The sequence below is a fragment of the Danio rerio genome, chromosome 1 (assembly GCF_052040795.2).
Source record: "Danio rerio strain M-AB ecotype USA chromosome 1, GRCz13ab, whole genome shotgun sequence".
In the NCBI taxonomy this organism is placed as follows: domain Eukaryota; kingdom Metazoa; phylum Chordata; class Actinopteri; order Cypriniformes; family Danionidae; genus Danio; species Danio rerio.
In genome coordinates this window covers 59,154,540-59,168,643 of record NC_141021.1, presented here as the reverse complement: position 1 = coordinate 59,168,643, position 14,104 = coordinate 59,154,540, and the positions used below count along the sequence as shown (strand labels likewise).

Sequence of the window (14,104 nt, the reverse complement as noted above, 5' to 3'; positions counted from 1 at the left end):
ATAATATTGTTTTGGGGAAATGTGCAATTGCAGCAGCAGTAGTTTTTATGTTGTGTTTGGTTAGTTGGAGGAAAATTAGCTTGTACCGCAGCATTAGGAGTTATTGCTATTAGTATTAGCACATTTTTTTGAGTGTGTTAATTGTAAAAAAATTTTTTTTAAAAAGACAGAAAGACTACAAGTGTCATTACAGTGTATATCTTTTTTTTATATATAAAATTCTGATATTACTTTTTAGTAGGCTATATATGCACTTACTGTAATTAACTGCACCCGTGGCATAACTGTTTTACTTTTTATCATGATTATGTTTGGCTACTGTCTGTTGATGTTTTTTGTTAGCTTGTGTTTGCGTCTGCGTGTCTCGTCTTTGATTTGAATAGCAAAGCAGATCTCGTGTCAGATCTATGATACTTTTTGCATCCCCAATATACAAGGAAATGTGGCTAAAACGATGTTATCGGTGTCTGTAAAGGGTTCTTCAGGTTAAAGGCCTCATCATTCATTATTCTCAAACCATCATTCTCAAACCATCGTTATACTATAGCTTGTCTAATTGCCCTAACCTGCCTGCCTAGTTAACCTAATTAACCTAGTGAAGCCTTTAAATGTCACTTTAAGCTGTATAGAAGTGTCTTGAAGAATATCTAGTCTAATAATATTTACTGTCATCATGACAAAGATAAAATAAATCAGTTATTAGAGATGAGTTATTACAACTATTATGATTAAAAATGTGTTGAAGAAATCTTCTCTCCGCTAAACAGAAATTGGGGAAAAAATTATACAGGGGGCGGATAATTCAGGGGCTTTAATAAGTGAGTTCAACTGTACATGTTACACAAAAAAAAAAACAGATGGTTGAAATATCTGTTTACTACTGTAAAATATACCGTTGCATCACATTAAACACTGTGATTTGCATTAGCCACAGTATGTAAGCTGAAAATAGAATTGTCTGTACAGGAAACGATACAATCTTCCTTTCAATTTGACTACATGAATATTAAAGAGAACTGAGTAGGAGTCGCTCTTCACTTGTTTTAAACTAGTCTGACTCTTAATCTCCACACCTGTAAACTGCATCTCAGGGTCATCTGAAGTGACAAAATCTACATCAACAAGTAAGTTCTCCGTATGACTTTTTCTATCTAAAAATGTGTGATCTAAAAAGATTGTAATATTTTATATGCCTTTAAAATAAAAGGGTATAAGTCCTTCTATGGTCCCTTGGCATCTCATTTCCTCTTGGTAAGATTGTAACCAAGTGTGCTATTTTTATTTTCCAAACAACAACAGTTTTCTGTAAATTTGTGCCAATTTAGGACTCTCTTGGGCAAGTTTAGAGCAACTGGTGTGACTTCACTTAACTGCTATCTGAATAAATTTGATTATTGTACACTCTGCATGCTGGTCTACGATAGTTTCATATGATAAAATGTGATTTAGCAAGGTATTTGAGCAAATCAAAGTAACCAATACTGAGCATTTTATCATTTTATTTGTTCTTAACATGCTTGAATGTTGACCATGTATAATTTTGCATATATTGATGTCCAGAGTCAAATTGCATTTATGCAAATTTATAAACTACAGGACAAAATGCTTGCCTTGTTTGTAACTTCTTAATTTTTAAAATAACAGTTGACAGTGTCACAAAGGGTTTATGATATATAGTTGAAGCCAGAATTAACAAACCACCTGAATTATTCGCTCCCTTTGTTTATTTTTCTCCCAATTTCTGTTTAACGGGAGAAGAAACACATTTCTAAACATAATAGTTTTAATAACTCATCTCTAATAACTGATTTATTTTATCTTTGTCATGATGACAGTAAATAATATTTTACTAGATATTCTTCAGGACACTTCTATACAGCTTAAAGTGATATTTAAAGGCTTAACTAGGGTAATTGTGTTAAGTAGGCAGGTTAGGGAAATCAGGCAAGTTATTGTATAATGATGGTTTGTTCTGTAGATTATCAAAAAATATATAGTCTAAAGGGGTTAATAATAGTGTCGTTAAAAAGTTTTTTTTTTTAATAAAAACTTCTTTTATTCTAGCTAAAATAAAACTTCAGACTTTCTCCAGAAGAAAAAAAAATATCAGACATACTGTGAAGAAGTTCTGTTGAAGAAAAAAAATCCTAAATCTGTTAAACATCATTTTGGGAAAAAAAAAAAAAAACTCAAAAGGGGCTAATAGTTTTGCCTTCAACTGTAAGCTAATTATGAAAGCCATGTGTACTAATAACACCACTGCATTTCTTAATTTCACTTCATTTTTTCAAGAGATTGGGCTATATTAGTCGTTTATTGGTCTCGGGTTTATGTGATTTTAATTTGCTGGTCTAACCTGAACAAACTTGAACTTTGGAAAGCAGTGAAATCAAAAATAGCTTCTCATGACATTTAGTTTTCTGTATTAGCATTTGAAAACGTATGAATGGACCAAACAAATGTTTGTGAATGCATGTTCATGCCAATGACAACAAACTAATGTGCAGAGTAGAGATGTAACCTGTTGGTATTTAAGTAAAGTTAATTTATAAACTAATTTCGAGAGGATCACGTGCTTATGATTGCTTGCGGCTGGCCCCGCATTATCCAATTTATCATTCACCAATCAGACGATTCCTAAGCCACTATAAATGCCCTCAGTTCCATGTCACAGCTGTCTTTATTTTGAAGAATCCCCCCTTCCACCCCTACTCCTCCTCCTTTCCTATATGGGTGGCACGGTGGTTACCACTGTTGCCTCACAGCAAGAACGTCACTGGTTGTAGTTTATACCAAGCCAGATGTCGTTTCTGTGTAGAGTTTACACGTTCTCCCCGTGCTCACGTGAGTTTCCCCCGGGTCCCCTGATTTCCTCCCACTGTCCAAAAACATGCAACTTAAGTTAATTGACTAATCCAAATCAACACTATAGACATGCTCCTAGTAAGTAGTTATCTGTTAAGAGCAATCACTATCTGTTCATTAACTACTACAGCAGGAGAGTTCTCCAGATCTACCTGAGCTTAAACTCCCCTCTCGCCTTGCAAACGGGAGGGAGCCTCGGGCTCGAGGATTTTATGAGCTAAGGGTTCTCTCCCTGGCATGCCGAACAAGCTTTATAATCATTCATCAGCTAAGTGTGAACTCTTGAAATATAATTTCTAACATTTTGGAACCAAAAGGGATACGTTTGTTTTAATCTTTGTTTCACAGTGTCTGAACTCAGGATTGTGCTGCTTGGTAAAACTGGAGCAGGGAAAAGTGCAACAGGAAACACCATCCTGGGCAGAAACGCATTTAAAGTGGCTCGGTTTTGCAAATCTACAACTCAACACTGTGAGAAACATGAGGGACTTGTGGAAGGAAGAAGCATCACAGTGATCGACACTCCTGGAGTTTTTCACATGTTCATCAGTGAAAGACAGGTGAAGGCAGAGATTGAGAAGAGTCTGGAGATGTCTGCTCCTGGTCCTCATGTGTTTCTGCTGGTCATCAGACTCGGGAGATTCACAGAAGAAGAGAAGAATGCAGTGATATGGATTCAGAAAACACTTGGAGAAGAAGCAAAGAGATTCACCATTCTGTTGGTTACAGGAGCTGATCAGTTAGAGAGACCATTAGAAGACTATCTACGGGAAAACCTAGATATACAGAAATTAGTAGATGAATATGAGGGAAGATATTATGTCTTCAATAACCTGAAGGAGGACAGAGAACAAGTCTCTATACTGATAGAGAAGATCCCAGTGTTAGTGGACACGAATAAAGAAGTTAACACCAATGGGACGTTCGAGAGGGCTCCAAGAAGTAGAGTCAAGAGAAGATATTGGAATTGTGCATTTTACACTGTTATGGTCGGTTTTGCAACCATCTGTGTCTATGTCTATGGAACTGATAAGACAAGAGCAGTATGTTATGGCTTGGTACTTAAGATGTGGTCTTATTCGTTTGGAGCTTTTTTGTAAATATTCCTTCCCTTTGTGAGTTGTAGCTTTATTAGATCACACTTTATTTTGAAGGTCTGTTTGTTCAATTTAAGATACATTGCATCTAAATGCTAACTAATTGTCATTGGATTATAAGTCGACTGTTAGGGTTAGGGTTAGGGTTTGTGTAAGTTGATATGCACTCACAGAGTTTCTTATAGTCAGTTAAATGTCTGTTGAAGAAGCGTATCACCAGATATTAAACAGACAGTCTACTAATACTTAAATGGACCATCAAAATAAAGTGTTACCAAATTATTATTAGATTAACATGATGAAAAGCACAGTAAACGGAGTCTGCACATTCATCTCGAGAGAGATGAGCTTTTGTCTCAGAATTGTGATGTAGTGTATTTTTGTTTAGTTTTTTTTGGGGAGGGTGTGTAATGTTGTTAAACTTCTTTGATATTGTTAATTGAGGGTTTGTTTGTTTGATCTCTTCATATGGCAGCAATGATTTCCCGTGGGTCTCAATAATCATGTTATGCTTTTATATATGATGGTGTGGGGCTGTGTCCATTGTTCCTCAAGGTGGTGATAAGTCTTTAAGGAACATTTTTAAATTGTCATTATGTAGCTGCATAGTTCAACATAATAATATATTTGCAATGAATTAGTAATGTGGTTTAGTCAAATGCCAGTGTCAACAATATGAATGTAAATAAATTGTTAAATGCTTTCTGTCTTATTTTCAGTGTCGAATAAGAATATTATGCTATTGGGAGTGACTGGAGCAGGAAAGAGCGCATCAGGAAACACCATCTTGGGTGAAAACAAATTTACAGTAAAACAAAGTTTTTCATCTGTGACCAAAAACTGTCAACTAGAAACTGGACAGTCAATCACTGTGATCGACACAGTAGGGCTCTCCGATACAGATGTCAAGATTGCTGATGCCCAAACTGAAATAAAGAAGATGCTAAAGCACACAAATATTGATGTGTTTCTGCTGGTGATCAGGCTGGATGACCAATTCACAAATGAGAAAATGCAAGCTGTAAAGTGGATCAAGGATAATTTTGGAGAAAAGGTCTTAAATTACACGATAGTGCTCTTTACTCATGGAGATACAATACAAAACGAAAATGATAAACAAAAGGCAGTGTTACATTATCTGAGTGAATGTGCTGAACTGAAATCAGTAGTTGATCAATGTGGAGGCCGCTATTGTGTTTTTGATAACATAAGTACAGACCGGTCTCAAGTCACTGATCTCATAAACATGATAAACAGCTTGACGCAGATAAATAGAAAACAGAAATACACTGAACAGGACTATGCAGAAGCTCAGCAAAATGATTTACGCAAAAAATTTGCAGCTGGTGCAGCTATAGGAGCAGCAGCAGGAGGAGCAGCAGGAGGAGCAGCAGGAGCAGCAGCAGCGGCAGGAGGAGCAATCGGTCTTAAGATTGGAGCCGCAGCCGTAATTGGAGTATTAGGAGGAGCAGCTCTGCTAGCAGCAGCAGGCGGTGCTGGAATTTTTCTTTTTGCAAGAAAATATAAGCAGAGCAAAAAAAATAAAAATGTATAACTATCCTGACCATCATAGCAAATTTGCAGCAAGCAATCCCTTCCTGGTGTTTGGAAGTTTGTTTTTAATCTAACCTTCTTTTTTTTTTTTCTTTTTAGAAGTGCTAATCGTTTTTTTTGTACTGGGTTTTTTTTACATTTTAACACAGGGAAATCAGCAGTAGCCAGATAAATGACTTCAACACTATAACCTTTCCAAAATATAATGTTCTTATGTGTGTAATTTTGATATTCTATATGTGCTTATATTCTTGGTTTAAGGTTGGATACGCTTTACTTCAGTTCTGCAGGCTGACATTTTTTCTGCATAATGTTCCCCAATAATTGCTGATATTGGCAGTAAATTAGTTTTGCTCCCTTTCATTTTAAGACTGCTATATTAACCTGTTATATTATGTTTAATGTATTCTCTGTAATTTAAATGTAGAAATGTTTGAAATACATGTTTGAGGGTTGTAAACTGGTTTCCATTCCTTAAATTTTCCTTTTTTATTTTCATATTATATGCCTTGTGTTTATATATGTGAAAAAAGTAAAAATTGCAATAAAATACAATATAAAGTATGTACTTTTCTTTTATGTTTAGAGTAAATTTTTATCCTTTTTTTTAATCGAAATTTGCATGTCATCAGACTTGTTCAGTTTATGAATATTTCCTGAACTATCTTTAAATCAAACAGTGAAACTGACAGACGAAAAATGTAAGATTGTAGTAGTTCTTTACTCAAGTGAGTTATGGCTGTCTGCATGTATGAACGCGTCAATCTCATGTTCATGTACTACACTGCAGGTGTTGATGATTTCATCAATTATCAAGGGTAGCTAAGTGAGTGTCAGTAAATATTTCAACTTTACTCACTAAAACCACCCTTCAGTTAGGTGAAAGGGCAGTGGCGTAGCGCAAAATGCAGAGGCCCCCCTGCAGGGATCGCTAACGGGGCCCCCTGATGAAGGGAGGGATACGTCATACGTCAATTTGCATATCACTGGCGTCATCACGTTCTACCGTTTCTGTTTGTTTTACAGCCTATGGTTAATAAAGGGGTATTTATAATTGCACTACACTTTATATAAGCATGTTTATTTAACTAAATTTATTGCTGTTTGAATACAGTATGTCATTATAGATATGTAGTGAATGTGCAGTAATTTCTCATATGTAATAAACTCAGACAAGTTCAGAAACTAAAGTCACTAATATCTGTGATTGTGAACAAGAAAAGAATAAACGGTACAATTAAATTGTTAATATAAAGTAGAAGTAGATCGGTTTGACTGTACAAGGGAAATACCTTCACACTGCTTGTGCTAAGTCATTTGTCGTCAGTACGCAGAGGGGTGATCTGCTCTCGGGCTGCAGGTGGGAGAGGCTGCTGTAGAGGACTGACTGGGCCGCCTGTCAGTGCTGTGAGGCGGGGGAGGGGCCGGCGGCATCACACGCAGCTCGTTGAGAAGAGTAGGGATGGTACAGTATGGACAAATGACAGTCTAATAAAAATCTCCAATAACACACAAAAAAAGTCGCTAGATTTGTCGCTAGGGGGGTCTGAAAAGTCGCTAAATCTAGTGACAAAGTCGCTAAGTTGGCAACATTGGCGGCAAGCAATCAGAATGAAGTAGTCCACCGCTTGAGAGGTGTTCAGAGAACACAGACATGTGAACTTTGGTTCCGACCACAGTTGTTCCCAAGAGTTTGATTATTGCGTTCGCCGGTGGATTTTTAATTATTGAAAATCACGACGACGCGGGGCCCCCTAATCACGCGGGGCCCCCCCGCGGTGCGTGCCCTGCGGGCCCGTCCGCTACGCCACTGTGAAAGGGACAAATAAGTTGACGTTCATCTCTACACAGGTGAGTGTTGGATAAACAGAGCGATATGTTTAGCAGTATGTCGCGATATTTCTTCCATTTATTTACTACATTGAAGATTATATAGGTGATTAAAATGACTTCAACGCGCCAATAACTATCGAGGATATTTAAAATGTCACATGGAGATCTTGCAAATTCTACCAGTGATCTTTAATTGGATAACCAATGTTTATTTTCATGTTAGCTTCCTCGAAGAAGATCCCTCACAACCCCGGTTACATTTTTGTACCCCCTTTTCTTGTTCTAATGCTCTTTTAATTGTGCAAATGACATTGGGTGCTTATTTTGGATTAAATTCATTTATTTTTTACGTTTTCTCTTTTTCCTATTAACTAGTGGTTTACACAAAGCTGTGTTTGCTCACTTTGGTCAGAGGAGAGCGCCAAATCACCTGAGAAATGTTTTTAGCTTTACTCATTTCTTCGTTAAATCTCTTAAAAACTTGATCAGTTCCTCTCTGTTTTTTTTTCTGTCACCATGAACACATTTGACATTGAAGTAAAGCTGATTTTATATTTGCACATTTAACTTTTCTTTATAATAATATTATTTCATTAAAGTGCTAATTATTAATAGGGAAATCAAATTAGCAGCCATTGACTATCATATTAAAACATTATTTTCAGTCAATTCAATAGTGCTGACGTTGTTTTGAAGTCATATTTACACGCACATTCAGACTGAATATTCAAAGTAGCATGGAAAACAATATAGGCATCTTGTCACAAGTAAATTAAATGAAGGAATGTGCGAATATAAAACAAAAACTTTACCTCAATACATCGACTAGAAAGGAAGCATATCAGTGGCAAAGTTAATTTTCAAATGTAATATGCACAATGTCCATGTATTTCTGTATGTAAATGAGCATTTCCAAGTAAGTTTGGTGCAGAATGACAATGAAATGTCATTATATGCTTTACACTTGCCATTTTAACCACAAATTGCATACTAATGCTTTTGAAGTTGCAAAATTAAACTGAAAGTACTCCAATTTAATTGATGTAACTCATTAACATGCATTGCATTGCTGTTTTACACTTCAAAATGAATTTTGCTATATACATATGCTTCCATAGACAAGATGAGCACATAATTAAGCATCAGCTCGTCTGTTTAACTGTACAAGTATAGTAAAGGATTACTAAGAAACGCTTCCACATGAGACTATGCCATTTTCGAATCACAAACTAGTCAGTAGCAAATAGACAAATCCGTTATTTACTCCTCTATTACCAACTCTAGTATAATCCACAAAATTACAAAAAAGAATTGAGTATCCGTAAAACCAAAATCCTCAGAAAGAAATGTTGGGGCATTAATTATCCCGGACGAGCCCCCAAAATGTTACAACCCCTGGGAAGTCTAGGGGAGTGGGGTTGCACACTTGACCAAGAATCTGGTTCAAACAAACCCCCAAAGAAAATTGTATTCACATAAAGTAATGAGCAAAAACAAGAATTGCATGTACAAAATGATGTTTACTTATAATTTACATATATGCAGATTCCCTCATTATGCAAATCAAGTCAAGCATGTGCTGTAAATGTCCTTTCTCATTCTCAAGGCGGATTATTGTACAGTGGTTTATTGATAGCACACGGTTTTATGAGTCTGAGATTTATGAGGATTGTGTGTGTGTGTGTGTGTGTGTGTGTGTGTGTGTGTGTGTGTGTGTGTGTGTGTAAAGCTCCAGAGAAGCAGATCTATTTGGGGTTTATTTCACTCGACGGTTTAGTTCCCATCATCATCTGGACTCTCTGGAGGAGGAGAGAGGATGTGAAAACGCGGATCTGGAATATAAGATACTTATGAAATATGAAGTAATATTGAGCATGTTGAGATAAACATGCAGCTGGGTTGCTGTATCCCAGCGTTGGGTCAGATACGGATAAATGCAACCATTGCATTAAAAGATGTTATTAGAATTTAATTTAATTATTAACCCAACATTGGGTTTCCTCCAGGGGGCTCCGGTTTCCTCCACAGTCCAAACACATGCACTGTAGTGGTCAAGTGAAAAAATTAAGTTGGTTGTAGTGTGTGAATGAGACTGTATGGGTGTTTTCCAGTACTGGGTTGCAGCTGGAAGTGCATCCGCTGTGTAATACATACGATGGAAAAGTTGAGTCCGCTGTGGCGAACCCAGATGAATAAGGGACTAAGCTGAAGGAAAATGAATGAATGAATGGAGACAGTTATGATCTCTGGCTGTTGTGGTGTGAGTTGAGAGTGTGTGCATCTGTCAGGCAGATGTCTTTGGCTTTGGGGATTCTGGGAAATAATCATCGTTATTAATGCGCTCTCATGTTGTTGCTCTTCATGCTTAAATGCAAACAGATGTCAGCCGTATGAAACTGTAAATCATCTTCAGCGGATGGAAGTTACCAGTACAATTACAGCTCACAGGAGAGAGAGACACACTTGATAATTGGACACCGTTAATCTCAATTGAGTCAGCTATTCAAAATGAAGCTTGCAGAGGGGGATCCTCAAGCTGAATGCCGTTGATAAAGTCGATTTTGTAGTTAATTTTTGTAAGGGTGAATAACATTTTAATAAACCAAAGAACTTTTTATTTTGCACTTTTAAAATGTGTTGCATTATTAAAATGTTTTATGAATACTAAAATTTCTATCTATTTTGAAAAGTTTATACACTTGCAGTCCAGAAATTCAGTGTTATTGTATATAGTTATTTTCACAATGCATGTACATTTATTGTTTTATATATATATATATATATATATATATATATATATTATATATATATATATATATATATATATATATATATATATATATATATATATATAATTACTTTTTAACAACAATGGACATGCATTGTTTGTTGACAATTAATAATATTTTAATTTTAAATAATAAACAAAAAATAATATTAATGATAAACATAATAATGTCCATGTTTTTATTATTATTAATAAACATTTTAGCTGATTTTAACATTGAGGGTCAATATTACATTATTATTCATCTTCTAATATCCATATACAGTATATTCTAATACATTTAGGCACGGTTTATAAAAACTATTGAATATTATTAAAATGCATTTAATCTAAAAAAAAGTTATTAATTAATTTACTGTTAAAAAATTTATTGATTGAATTTAATTAAATAATTTTACATTATTAAAAGCAATAATTTTACATTATTATTTAAAATAATAAAAAAATTAATTCATTTTTTAAATTAAATTATTGTAACTTTTTCATTAATTTAATATAATAAAGTAATTGAACATTATAAAAAAGCCTCTGAACAATGCTGGGTTGTTGTAACTCAGTGTTGCATGTTCTCCCAGTGTTGGCGTGGGTTTCCTCCTCGTGCTCCGGTTTCCCCCACAGTCCAAAGACATGTGATACAGGTGAATTGGGTAGGCTAAATTGTCTGTGGTTTATGTGTGTGTATGGATGTTTCTCAGTGTTGGGTTGCGGTTGGAAGGGTATCCGCCACGTAAAACACATGCTGGATAAGTTGGCGGTTCATTCCGCTGTGGTGACTTTTGATTTATAAAGGGACTAAGCTGAAAAGAAAATTAATGAATGAAGTTATTAATTAATTTAATCAATGGTAATTTATTAAATAAATTTTATAGTGTATAACACGGCGTTCTCAATTCCTGCTTTGTGTTGTCATTATAACATCAATTAAGTTGTATATTATTAGTAATATTGCAAGAATGTTAATGCGAATATTCAGCAAACATCATCATACAGACTTTCAGAGAATGTTGTTTCCTCTCAGTGATGTGAAAATGTTAAACATAAAAACAGTGCCATAGAGACCTTCATGTGTTTTTACTAAAAAATGTTTTTTAAGAACGTATATAAATATTAATAGCGTTAAAAGAACATTATTTTACGTTATTTCAGAAATGTTGTACTTTTTAAATTGTACAATACCTTCATCAAATGCTAGTAATTTTTCTCTTTGTTGTTTGTGATGAGATTACAGAAACACGGACATCCTCACGATGCTCAGTCAAACCTGCTCTTTGATTTTTTATTACTTTATATATATATATATATATATATATATATATATATATATATATATATATAAATTCTCTGTGAATTTAATAAGCTATTCCAAGCAAATAAAATCTGAAACTTACTTTTTTGTTTCCTCATAGCTTTTTCCCCCCCACTTTTTGATCTTTGATTTTTCGTCAGCAGCTGTGAAAGATCCGGCTGCTGTTTTGTGAACATCAGGTGTGTTTTTCTGTGCGTCTCCATGAACATTGCTCTTATTCACTCTTAAAAACATCTCTTTGCTTTAAAAATAAGCATTTTTTTTTATCATTTTATGTGAATTCAACTAAGACTAGTTTCAACTGGCTGGGTCAGTTAGCGTTTTACCGAAAATAAAACGGTTGATGGAGTATACACTAACCTGCACATTATTCAGACACAAGATGGCGCCAAACAGTCAAAAACACAAAGCTGACAGAAACGAAAACAGCTGATGGAGTATACACTAACCTGCACATTATTCAGACACAAGATGGCGCCAAACAGTCAAAAACTATGGCATGACAGATGAGCAGATACACATGTATAGATGTGAACGTATTCACTGGCGGCCAAGAGAATTTTCAGTTCCCCCATGAATCTGTTATGCGATTGTTATTTGGGAATAACATGGCTTGTAATGTCACAAATGACCAATCAGAAGTGAGTATTCCAGACAGCCGTGTAATACATATAGTTGTTAGATGGTAACTCTGTTAATTAGCATAGTCTGTGATGACTGAGCCAGTATTTTGGTTAATTATTGGGTGATGTTTAATGTTCATCAGGTTACAGAGGGAGTTACAGTATGGTTCAGCGGGTTTGTCTACTGTACACACACACGCACACACACACACACACTGCCACAGTAACTGCTGAACTTTAAAGCGGGGTCAGGTTTAATCAGGGTTTAGTGTTTGTGAGCAGAAAATCACCTTAGGATTGTTGGGTTTTTCATTAAAGCGGCATCAGAGCGGCTGAGCAGCGCTATACACTGACCTTTACACACACACACACACATCCATTCAAACACACACTGAGAGGAGAATGAAGAAAACTCAGCAGCGCTACATGACCCTCACTAATCTGAGCATTCCTGGTTTGTGTGTGTGTGTGTGTGTGTGTGTGTGTGTGTACATCTAGAGTGGGTTAGTGTGCTCTTTTAAGTGTGTGTGTATATATGTGGGTATGGGTGTGTGTTTGTGCTTGTGCAAGTGTCTAAAGTGTGTGTGTGTGTGTGTCTGTATGTGTGTATCCTCAGTTGTGATAGATGTGTCGTTCTCTCTCATTGTCTGACAGTCTTCTGTGCTAAATGTCGATGTGGACACAAACACACACCTCTTCAGTGACTTTCTGTCGCTCTGGTGACTCCATCACAGCGCCTCTGACAGAACCACAGCAAACAGAATCGACCAAACATTTCAAACATCTCCACTGACTTTAATGAGCTCTAAAGTAGATGCATTGAGACAGCAGCAGATTGAAACGCACACTGATCTTAAAGGGCACCTATTTTACCCCTTTTTCAAGATTTAAGATCAGTCTTTGTGTCTCTAGAATGTGCGTAAAGTTTCAGCTCAAAACACACCAGATTATTTATTAAAGCTTTCAGTATATTGAGATTTTCTGCTCTAAACACAATGTAGATGTTTTTGTTGCGTGTGCCTTTAATGCAAATGAGCTAGTTCTCCCCGCCCACCGTTCCCACATGCCTGTCAGAGTGTGCCTCAATCTCCGCCTCGGCTGCCTCAGATAAACAGACAGACATGAAGGAAGCAGATCTCACATAACGTTTGTGAGAAATGCTAAGAACTGCCCCAATGATTATTTGATGTATTTGTTGTGGAGTTAATTCAAGCCTTTCTGCAACAATAAGTCGTTAAACAATGTCGTTACAAAGTATACCCACACACCTACAAACAGTCAAAGTTTGGACATTGACGTTGAGTTCTGACGTTAACCCAATTTTCACTTGCAAACAAAATTCAACGTCCCCATGACGTTAAGGCTGATTTATACTTCTGTTTTAAACGCCGGTGTATGCTACGGCGCTGACGCATAGCTCTTCGCCGTGGCCGTCGGCGTCGCTGACGTGCACCTCTCAAAAATTGTAACTACTCGTCGCAACGACGCGTAGCACAAGCTCTGTGATTGGTCGGCTTGGTAGCGCTGACGAGTCTGGGCGGGACCGAGAGCCGCGCAAATGGCGCGAGCGATTGTTTACAAGTGTGGAGTCCCCTGAAGGAGCTCCGGATGGAAAGTTTTGTTTTGTGTTTACCTCATATTAAAAGTTGTTGCACGTCCGCCAGTTCCTGCCTCAAAATGAGCGAGTTTGAGTCACTTGTACAACCAGGAAGTGTTCAGGAAAAGCAAAACTGCAGCGAAGAAACTCGACACAGAGGAACATTTACACCTCACTGCCAACTAGCGTTTCGGAAGTGTTAATGCAGACCGACAGAGACAGCGCGCAGAAGTATAAATGCACAGCTGCGCGCGTTGCCTGCGCCGTGAGTTACGCCGGTCACTTGACGCAGAAGTATAAACCAGGCTTTAGGGTGCAACTTCAATCTGACATCATGTTGACATCTTGTGCATGTGTTTAAGGCCATTTCTGTCATGGGAGCAGGGTTGGAACTAAACTGTGCAGGGCTGCGGCCCTCCAGGAATTGAGTTTGACACCCTT

At 36.6% G+C, this 14,104-nt stretch overlaps 2 protein-coding genes across 2 annotated transcripts; both read left to right on the top strand.

Annotated features, from left to right (window-relative positions):
- Positions 1–1,038: 1,038 nt before the first annotated feature.
- LOC137495296 (GTPase IMAP family member 4-like) lies at positions 1,039–6,059 on the top strand. Its single transcript, XM_087238284.1, has 2 exons — positions 1,039–1,124; positions 3,214–6,059. Coding segments are annotated over exons 1-2 (753 nt in total). The 5' UTR covers positions 1,039–1,123; the 3' UTR covers positions 3,966–6,059.
- Positions 4,660–5,517, top strand: LOC147837570 (uncharacterized). The gene has a single exon (XM_087238234.1). It carries the CDS (start codon positions 4,660–4,662, stop codon positions 5,515–5,517), a length of 858 nt encoding a protein of 285 aa, XP_087094360.1.
- Positions 6,060–14,104: the final 8,045 nt, after the last annotated feature.